This window comes from Vigna unguiculata, chromosome 4 (assembly GCF_037176805.1).
Source record: "Vigna unguiculata cultivar grain cowpea cultivar isolate G323 ecotype 2 chromosome 4, ASM3717680v1, whole genome shotgun sequence".
Taxonomy (NCBI): domain Eukaryota; kingdom Viridiplantae; phylum Streptophyta; class Magnoliopsida; order Fabales; family Fabaceae; genus Vigna; species Vigna unguiculata.
Genome location: NC_140795.1, coordinates 2062295 through 2073019, shown reverse-complemented (window position 1 = coordinate 2073019; position 10725 = coordinate 2062295). Strand labels below are relative to the sequence as shown.

General features: G+C 28.4%; 1 protein-coding gene across 2 annotated transcripts; it reads left to right on the top strand.

The window, feature by feature from the left end:
• Window positions 1-6659: 6659 nt before the first annotated feature.
• LOC114182529 (DNA ligase (DUF1666)) lies at window positions 6660-9856 on the top strand. Of its 2 annotated transcripts, none has more exons than XM_028069416.2 (6): window positions 6660-6925; window positions 7011-7450; window positions 7551-7901; window positions 8132-8509; window positions 8643-8860; window positions 9071-9856. In XM_028069416.2, the coding sequence occupies exons 1-6, from the start codon at window positions 6780-6782 to the stop codon at window positions 9314-9316; spliced, it is 1779 nt and encodes a 592-aa protein (XP_027925217.2). In that variant the 5' UTR covers window positions 6660-6779; the 3' UTR covers window positions 9317-9856. The 2 variants fall into 2 exon arrangements, with proteins under 2 accessions (XP_027925217.2, XP_027925216.2); XM_028069415.2 differs by having other exon boundaries at window positions 7548-7901.
• Window positions 9857-10725: the final 869 nt, after the last annotated feature.

Here is a 10725-nt window from a genome sequence, read left to right as displayed (position 1 = left end):
TTCTTCATCATATATCTTTGTTAAATATACAGCTATCACAAACATGGTATCACATATCCTTCTTAAACATTTATTTTCCTTTTTTGACAATATAGTCCAACAAGGGCTTAGATTTACCAAATTGTTGCTTAGATTTTGGTGTATTTACTGAACAAACCTAAACATAGGTGCAACCTTGACTCTATCAATGTCGTGTGTTATGTGTCTTTTCAAAGATGTTATATTTTTGAGAAATTTTTGGGAAGACTAGTGGATATGATAATGTTTGTGCACGAGGGGGTTGAGTCTCTGTTACACCATATTTGAGATATATTAATTTCCACAAAAATATATTTTCTATGATCCTGTCCAACCACCTTCACCCATTTCTACCCACCACAAAAATCTTTCACGCTAATCCCAATGGGAACATCGACTCATCTAAACCATATTCTCTTTAATTGTGTTTTTAATATTGAATTTTTGTATGTTCTGTGTTGTCCTCACTCACACCGTCATGAGGGAAATTAAAATTACAAGTCTTGTATTTAGTTCGATGGTATAAGAAAAGAAAAGAAAAAAATAAGTAATGGGAAATATATGTGGTTTGGTTTGAAAAATAGAAGAAAAATAAATTAGAAAGATGAGATAAATCGAAGTAATATATGTAATATGATTATAATCATTTTTAAAGTTTTAATTAAAAGTTACTACAAACTTCAAAAGTTATCAATATTTAACAATTTTCTACTACTAAAATTTTCTCAGAAAATAAATCATTTTTTCTTCTCCAACATATCACCTTAATTAACCGGTAATTTTTTCCAAAGGCTATTTAATTTTCTTAATTTATATATTTAGTGAAGGAAAACTGCTCATGTATATCACTGTTGAGTCTTTGAGAGACAAGATTCATAAAAAGATACAATATTAATGAGATCTGAATCCAATTACATAAGACATTGACATTAATTTCAACCAAAAACTTTAAGATAATAAATTTATAAATTTTTGTATTTATATGATGTTCAATTTTTTTACTTTTATTCAATATAAAATTTAGATTTGTACTTTAATTTTCAAGTGTATATCAAGCATCTACAAACAGAAATCGTAATTATATGAAGTATGTACAAACAGAAATCGTAATTAAAAGGAGACAATGTAAAATCAAGCAAAAAGAATATGTGAAAAAATGTCGGCATTACCTAGGAGAATATTCATTTTAATTCCTGTTCATATGTACCTAAGCTTTTTTTTTCCAATGTTTATGTCCGTGTTGTGACTAATATTACCGAGTGGTTAAAACGGTGACCAACCCGCGACACTGTGTTCATATTCTTAAGGTAACCCTTTCTCTTTGACCAGGATTTCATGTGTTAATATTTAACTATACAACCTATCCTAAAATGTCAATCCTAAACAAGAAATTTGGGAGTGTTCTACGTAATCATGCATACATTAGGGTTTCTAGAAGCACACACATGTATCCATACTCTTCTCTCTCTAACAATAATACCTTTAATTTTTAATAAATTTCGCAATTGGGAACTCAAAGTATAAACCACAAAGTCAAAAAGCCAGACATCAAATTAGGCATTGTTCTATTTGGCACATGTTTGCTGGTAGTTCAAGCTGAAATTAATCATACATCTGTCCTTTAGTATCATCGTGTTTCAAAATTTTAAACCTAATTAAAATTGAGCCATAGTTCTAATTTCTTCCTCCTAATTTGTCACATTCTTCTATTTTTTTTTTGTCTTCATTCAAGTTTTCAAACATTCACCCTTTCTCTCTCTAAGATCTCTTTCACTCTCTCTATCTCTTTCGAAGTTTAAATCAAATTAAATTACAACAAATCTTCCTTCTATCAGCTTAATAGTTGTACTTTTTTTTCACCTGAAAAATTTGTCAAACGTGTTTCATTTTATTTTATAGATAATTTTATTTCCCAAACTGAGGATAATATTAATGTTTTGATTTCAATTTGATTGTGGCCCATGATTAAGTGCTCACAAACATGTATGCATATATGTGATATTATATTCGCCTTTTGTTTTCAGTACAGATATATATAATATCAAAAAATGTTTCAAAGTTCAAAGTTTGAATATTTATGCACATTCACCAATCAAAATAATTTTAAGCTTCAAAGTAAGCATCCACTAAACATAAGTTTCATTGTTATTTTTCTCTATATGATAGTGGATAGTCATATCAAACATCTATTATTGTTTAAAATAATGAATTACTTTGAACATAACTGTATTATGCATTAAATAATGGAAATGAAACCTTATATATATATATATATATATATATATATATATATATATATATATATATATATATATATATATATATATATATATTCTTTGTTGAATAAAATATCTTATAATTTTCATTCATCTATCTTTGTCTTTTTTCACATTTTAGGTTTGTTCACTGTTAGAGATAGACATAGTATAAAAATCAAGATAAATTTACGTAAGATAGGTAATTTAATACAATGTATTAATTAGGTTAAAAGAATTATAAATAGAAAAATTAATTATTTAAATTCTATTTTGTAAAAGGCATAATTTTTCCAAAAAATATGTTTTTTTTTTGTATCCTTTGAATTTTTTTCTTTTTCAGGTATTGGAAATAATGCAATTGTGAGTCAATGTCTCATATTGGATATAATAGACAAAGTTAAACACTATATAAGAATAAAAACTGATAACATCATTACCTTTAGATTTTTGGTTAAAAATGATGTCAAATACCTTATATTTGTAAGACTAATGTCATATAAATAGAACAACAATATTTCAATGACTATAACCTCATGAAAAATATGAAACATAACCCATCTCTGGTATCAGAGGTAATAGTTCGGAGTGACTGACCGCATAACCATAATAAAAAAGGAGGCCTCTGAATTGAGGGGAGACTGTTGGGAATAGTCCAAATATGTGTTTGAATATGTAGTTTTATGAAAAAAGAAAAAAAAAAGTTATGCTAGTTTAGGATTGTGATGATATTTTGATTATTAAGCTTTTATGTGAGAGTATTAGGAATGATGTAAAATTAATTGAAGGCTTGCTCTTGTTATATAGGAGAATTTTTATAATGTGTCTATTTGTATAGAGATACGCATGACATCGTTTGTTTGCTTATTTCTTTGTATATTTTTATAACTTTGTGTATGGGTTTGGAACACTTTAAATACTATATTTTTACTATATACTTTTTTAGCGAAAAAAAAATTCTATAAGCATATTTCAATTTCTTATGTTATACCAAGTTTAAGATAGAAGATTTGAATTTTAAGCAAGAATAAATATAATGCAATGGATTACTCTATTTTGAGATGTTATAATATATGAACATATAAATTATGAACTGTGATGATGACTATGGTAATAGTTGTTTTAAAATGTGAATTTTAAAATAATTAAAAGTCATTTTTGAATATAGAAGTGTAAAAGGCAATTTCCAATTGATTGAATATGTCTATAAAAATTTGAACTTTCGGTTTACACACTTTCTCCTAAAATTAATATCACACAATGGACTGAAAAAATAAAAAGAAAAACCTAACTATGATTCAATGAACTACCCCAATCATAGGTACTCCACTGTAATTCTTATTTTAGATGTTCGATTGCTTTGTTTATTGCATACACGTACTCCAAATATTAGTTACTAGCAAAACGAATTGGATTGCGATTAATGAAAAACTTTTTTTAATTAGAATAATAAAAAAAACAGTTGAATACATATAATAAACATTTAAAACAGATAAATTGTGGATTAGCTTTCTTTCCAACTTTTTCATTTAAAAGATGTGTGTGCGAACAACTAATAAGCCAGCAAAACCTCATGAAATAAAATAAAATCTCAAAATAATAATTAATAAAATTAAATTATTTTGAGGGCAGCATGTATCTAGAATCTTAATAACCAAGTCGAAGAACGATAGAAATCGGAATTTAACCCTAACTTAATTCCGTAAAGTTAATTTGTAAAGTGAGGTTTGAACTCCATTTCTTTAGTGAACGTGGGACTTCCAACACACATCTTCACACCGAAGTATATACATCAAGAAAACTCACTAGGATAAGTTCTAAACTCTTGTAAGATGAGATTTGTACTCCACTTATATACTATAAAATGATCTTATCTCTAATCGATGTTGTAATTCAAAGAAGACAAAGATGAATTAAGAGGGTTTTTAAATAATGCTAAAAGCACTTGCCATTGACATCATCTTTTTAAAAAGGCTTTTATTCCTTGGGTAGGTACAGAACACACTCAAAGTCTCCATTGGCCACAGAAAACTACAGAGACAAAACCTTTAATCCATTTTAATGTGGTAGACAAAAACTTTAACATATTTTAATTTGTTGAAAAAGCATTTAATATATTTATGCAAGCGTGCCGAATATACAATAATTTTATTAAAAAAAATGCCATATACTCATCTTTTTTTCATTAAAAAAAAGGGGTCATATCATTCTTTTGTACAGAGTGAAGTTCATACCTGTCAACCTTAGTGTAAGGTTTGGTTTTGGTCTCTTCTTTCTGCATTTGTTTCTGTACGTGACTTCGCACATGTTCATATAGGAAAAAATAAAAGTGCACTGTTACGAACTTGGGTTTGTGTGTTGCATATTCACGCACTAAAAACAAGATTTACGCGTTTTTTATGGAAAGTGTTGTGCAAATGATTCCCTGATTTTTCATTTTTTTTATCTACTTTTAATTTCTTATTTTAATATTTTTTAATTATTTTTTTTATTTCTTTAATATAATATAATGATCTAAAAATGATTAAAACGATAAATTACAAATAAGTAAAAAATAATAATAATATTTTTTTTCCTGCTAATAAGGAAAATGTGTTCCAAACTAATTCCTAATAAATGGTTTAAAATACAAAAAAGAAAAAGACTTGCACAAGTCAATATATATTATTAGTCTTTAAATTTTAATGTAAAATTAAAATTTATTACAATTTTAAACTTTTTGATATAATTTAATTCTTAAATTTAAAATAAAAAAATATAGGTCTCATCCTTCTTATCAGGTATGACAATCATTTTATTAATAAAATTTTACTATGAAACGGTAAAAGCCAAAACAAGAATTTTAGCCCTCATTTTATCTACGAAATTTACGAAGAAATTAATAAAACATTCTATTATTGACTAATTCTATCAATAATATTACAACAAATTCTATATACAGAATTTAATTACGAATTTATTAATGATAGATACCACTAATAAAAAATCATAATTTGTTAACGAATTTTATTGACGGATCTAAAATATGTATGTAAAATTCATTAATAAAAATATGTTTTATTGATAATTTTTTTTTCCATTCAGAATTACAAAATTGTTTGCAGTGAATAACTGTGAGTGGAGACAGTAAAAAGTTTTGCAAGAAAATTCATTTTGTATATGAATTTGGATACCTTTATATTTATGTTACTCTTTTCTCATTTGAGTGCAAAACAAACAAAAAAAACACACAAATTTCATATAAATAGCAATATTAGATTTTGTTTTTGCAACTCTACCAAAATAAAATAAAATTGAGATAGAAAAATAAATTACAAATTGTAATATTCTAACATATAATGTCGTCAAGATAATTCTCTTGCAATTTATAATAAAAAGACTAATTTACTTATTTTGTTTCTTATTTATATTATAAGTGATGATATACTTGAGTCTGTAGTATACACCTACCCATTGGTATAATATTTTTATTTTAAAATATAAAATAATTTAGAAAGGGAAACTATTACTTTTTTTTGTTTGTTAGATGTTGTATAGGTATAGAAAGAATGAAGAGTGCCCATCTAACATTTTTCATATCATTAGCAAAATTTACTTCTTTTATAAAGGAGAAATATTCAAGCCACACTTCTTACAAGCGAAAGCACACTAAGGAATTCTCAAATTTACCATTGTACATGTGAACGTCCTTCCTTATATAAAAAAATAATAATGATATTTTCATAATTAAATTTTGACTACTTTATTTTAATATATGAAATAACATCTTTTAAATAATTTTAAAATATAAAAAAGTATTTAAAAAATATCACCTAAAATGTAAAAAGAAATTGTCTTAATTTAATTGTATATAAAAAGCCCATCCAAGTTCCAATATATCAGCTGTATAAGACCAACACATCATACGTAAGAGATAAGCTGTCACTATTAGAAATTTTCATATTACATGGATTTTTCTTACCAATTTGTTGAAAAGACTTGCAAAAAAAAAAGATTTTTTCTGTTATTTTTTTTTATGAATCTTAATTGGTAGGTAATTCCTTCGTGAATAATCATTTCTTACAAAATTATAAAATTTACAAGTATTTTCTACAATTTTTTTTTACGAAAAATGTTTTATACAAAATATTTTGCAAAAAAATTGATATCAATTTCTTGTCAAAATTTTTTCACAACAAAATTTATAAATATTTTTTACAAAAGAAATTTCAAAACAAAATTGCCAACAAATATAAATTTTTTTAATAATGCATGATTGTCCAATGTTCTATACATTGAGAACAACACGACACATTTGCCCCTGTGCTTTCATCATACAATTGGAACATAAAAAACCACATGCGGGGATATACTAGATACTTCTGTAGTTTTTTTTTTTTTTTCTTTTACCTATGTTGACAGAGAGTGATAGATATGTTAATATGTTAAGGAAAGCAAAGAAGTTCACTTTTTTTTTAGGAGTTGCTTTGCTTAGTGGAGGAGTCCTTTGGATGAAGCACAAAGAAAATGCCATGTTCCAAAGAAGAAGCTCTTGTTAGACTCTTCTACAATGTCTCTTCCTCCTTCCACCTTCTCTTCCTCCTCCTCTTCTCTTCTTCCCTTTTGCTCATCAACTTCTTGAACTTCATTGCCACCTTCACCATCTTCCAAAGGTCTTCTTATATATATGCTCCTCTTCTTCCTCATCTTTCTTCCCTCCACCACCTAACTCACACCTTTTCTTTTTCCATGTTGCAGAGATCACCACTATGAATATGTCTCTTCTGAGTACGATGAAGAAGAAGAAGAAGAAGAAGAAGAAATTCAAGAAAGATACTCTTATGAGCATGATTCTGGTGAGTCAGATCACCTTGTAGCTGACATCATTGGTGGTGGAGAAACCCTTTTGTTTGTGCACAACAACCAGTCTCTCAGGAGCACTCATTCTTCTTCTGATGAATTCACAAGCCCTTGTGATAGCCTTGAAGAAGAGTTATTAGAAGAAAACTATTCAACAGAAACCTTGTCTTTTCACAAGTCACCTTTGCTCTCAGACTTAGAGAATGAAGAAGAGGTAGAAGAATTAATATTTCCAGCTGAAGATGCTGATTCTGTTCCAAATTCTGTCCCTGATGAAACCAGGCCCACCCTGAACCTCTACAAAAGTGACTCACCAGACAGTGACAAAAACTGTGATGGTATCTATTACGTACCAAAGTTTGTTACATTATTCACATGCAACATTATCACACACACAGAGTGAAACTTTTGCTGATTCTATATTTTTCTGTGCAGAAGATCTTGCTGAAATTGGACTTGTTGAAAACAAGAAGCTGCAAGAGGAAAGACTCACACGAGATGAGAGATTCTTGGTCTATGATCCTACCCAATTGGAGGCCAAGAAGCTCATTGTTCAGGAAAAGGATGATGAAGAAATATATGGTGACTCGTGCACTGTTGGATCCACTTCCAAGAGTTCCTCTGAGTGGAGAAGCTCCATTAACTGCAGAGATTCTGGAACTGATGACCCTTTTTCTTCCTCATCCAGAAGAAGTTGCCCCAAGTGGGAATCATACACAGTTTTCCAAAAGTATGATGAAGAAATGTCATTCCAAGATAGAATTAGTGCACAGAAACTTCAAGAAATTGGTAAATTTTTTCCCATTTTTCTGTCCATTGTTCACTCTTCAAAAATATCATTACTGATAGAAATATGAATTATATATATATATGTGAACAAAGGTTATATATTGGTGGAAAGTAATCTTAGTACCTTACTTTTTTCTCATTGTCATATGAATTTTTTGTTTAGCGATTGCAACTGTGGTGGAGGATTGATTTTACCAATTGCATGTGATTAACAACTTGATTAATTTCAGAATCTTTAAGGTCTATCAAGGTATCTCCGAGGTCAATTTCAGAGCGCATTGTGTTCAAGTTTTCAAGTATGAACAAGAAACCAAACGATACACGTCACAACCCATATCATGAACTTGAGGCTGCATATGTTGCACAAATTTGCTCAACATGGGAAGCTCTCAATTGGAACTACAAGAATTTTCAATCCAAACGAGCTTCACGAGGCCATGATGTTGATGTGGGTTGTCCAGCCACCATTGCACAGAGATTACAACAATTTCAAGTGTTGTTGCAGAGATACATAGAGAACGAGCCTTATGAGCATGGTAGAAGACCAGAGATCTATGCTAGAGTGAGACATTTGGCTCCAAAATTGCTCCTAGTACCAGAATATCGAGGTAAATCTTTTGTCTGGTTCTTGAGTTGTAGGGAATTAATAAAGTAAAAGTTCATATACAAGATAACTATCTATAGCATTGTGATGCATGATTAACTAATCATGGATTTCCTTTTGTGTGTGCTGTAACATAGAATCAGAAGATGATGAGAGAGAAGAAAATGGTGTTCAGTCAAAAATATCATCAGCTTCATTTCTTATGATAATGGAAGATGGAATCAGAACGTTCATGGGTTTTCTGAAGGCTGATAAAGAGAAACCATGTCAGATATTCGCAGCTTACTTTCGGAGAAACCGAAGACCCTTGGTTGATCCAACACTTCTACGCCTCATCAAGAAAGTTAATCAAAAGGCAATTAATTAACTAAACTAATCATCTTCTTAAGTGCCTTCCACATCATTATTCATTTCATATTGTATATTTATATATATCATCTTCATATGCATATCTTTATATCTTATACCGAAGTTTCACGTTTTACAAATCAGTAAGATTAAATTAGATTTAAAGTTCATTTCTTAACGACATTGATATGTACTAAATTTTTGTGTGTATGTGCAGAAGAAGATGAAAGTGAAGGACCTTAGACGTTCAAGAAAATGTTTGAGGAAGAGAAAGTTGAAGGGAGAAGAAGAGATGGAGATTTTGATGGCACTGATAGACCTGAAAGTGGTGTCAAGGGTTTTGAGAATGAGTGAGTTAAGTGAGGAGCAGTTGCATTGGTGTGAAGAGAAGATGAGCAAAGTAAGAGTGGTGGAAGGAAAACTAGAAAGAGATTCCTCACCACTTTTTTTCCCTGCACATTGACCCACAAAAAGGTTTATGCAATTGCTTGGTGACTGGATCATGAATGTGCATGGCTGCACCAAAGGAATATCCACAACACACCCTTTGTTTTGTAAATAAAAAATATATGTGTGGTTAAAGAGAATGAGGGACCCTACAAATCAAAGTGGCATGGATTTTGGAGCCAGAAACTGAGAGAAAAAGAAGGGTAAAGATGAATGCTTATGTCATTTTGATGAATGTTGAAAGTGAAAGAGCAGAGACAAAGCAAGGAATGAAGATAGAGACAAGAATGAACAGCTTTAGTGTGCTTTAGCTTTTTACTTGGGGTTTATCTTGAGCTGAATCAAAAGAAGAATGAACAAGACTCAAGCACATGCATGAGTAGAATAAAAAGTAGTCTTGGGGAAAAAAAAAGTAGTATATCATAAGATTAAGGAACGGTAGGGTTAGTGATTCTTTTTTCATTTTCTTCAAAATAATATTACAGAAAGTGTTCCACTTAGTTCTGTTAAAGAGAAAAAAAAATGGTGATAATAAAGCAATGAATCATGCATCAAAGTACGTAGCATGTAGGGTATCCAAAAAAAAATTATATAATAATCATAAAAATTCATGTTGTTTGATACCATATAATTTTTTTTTTTCATGTCACTTTACTTTCTGATTCAAATCTTTAAGTAAAATCTTTCATTCAAGTTTAGTGAATGTTAAAAAAATTAATAGTAATTAGAAAAATTCATTGGAAAATCATCAATCAGATTTCTCATAAAAGGTAGAAAAAAAAACTATAAAATGTAATATTATAGTTATCTAAAACTTTATTATTTCATCCAACATTTATTTATTTTTAATTTACCTCACACCATATTTACTACAAAAAAATTATCAAATAGTGACTAATTTAAAAATAAAAAAATATGTTTAGAGATCAATTTAGAAATCAATCTTTTAATTAGAAACTAATTTAAAAAATAATTTTTTGATAACCAAAATTTAGGTAACTAATATTAACAACCAATTTAGAAATCAATTCATAATAAAATTAATTACAAATTTATAAAACAATTATCATTTTTTAAATTATTTTAATTGCCAATAATTTTTAGTTTATAAATTTATTATTATAATAACTAATTAATTTTTGTCATTAAAATTAGATATTAATCAAAATATTTTCTCGTAATGCTTAATCGTCCAACATTTATATCGTGTTTCACTTTTTGTATAATAGTACACATATTATTATTGTTAATTACTTTACATCACCAAAAAGAAAACATATTAAACTTATTTTAGCGATCAAATATTTGCAATCACTATACATTGATTCTTCCTTGCTATTTTAATTATTAATTTTTGACTATTATTATTTGGTGGTTATTTTAGTTATCAACTTTTATTTTGGTAACTAATTTAGATTGCTCAAT

Bases quoted from the DNA above. Each gene is read 5' to 3' on its own strand.
- LOC114182529 (XM_028069415.2), top strand. From the start codon at position 6,780: ATGCCATGTTCCAAAGAAGAAGCTCTTGTTAGACTCTTCTACAATGTC. The intron at 6,926-7,010 runs GTCTTCTTATAT...TCCATGTTGCAG, and splicing joins ACCTTCACCATCTTCCAAAG to AGATCACCACTATGAATATG. The intron at 8,510-8,642 runs GTAAATCTTTTG...GCTGTAACATAG, and splicing joins CCTAGTACCAGAATATCGAG to AATCAGAAGATGATGAGAGA.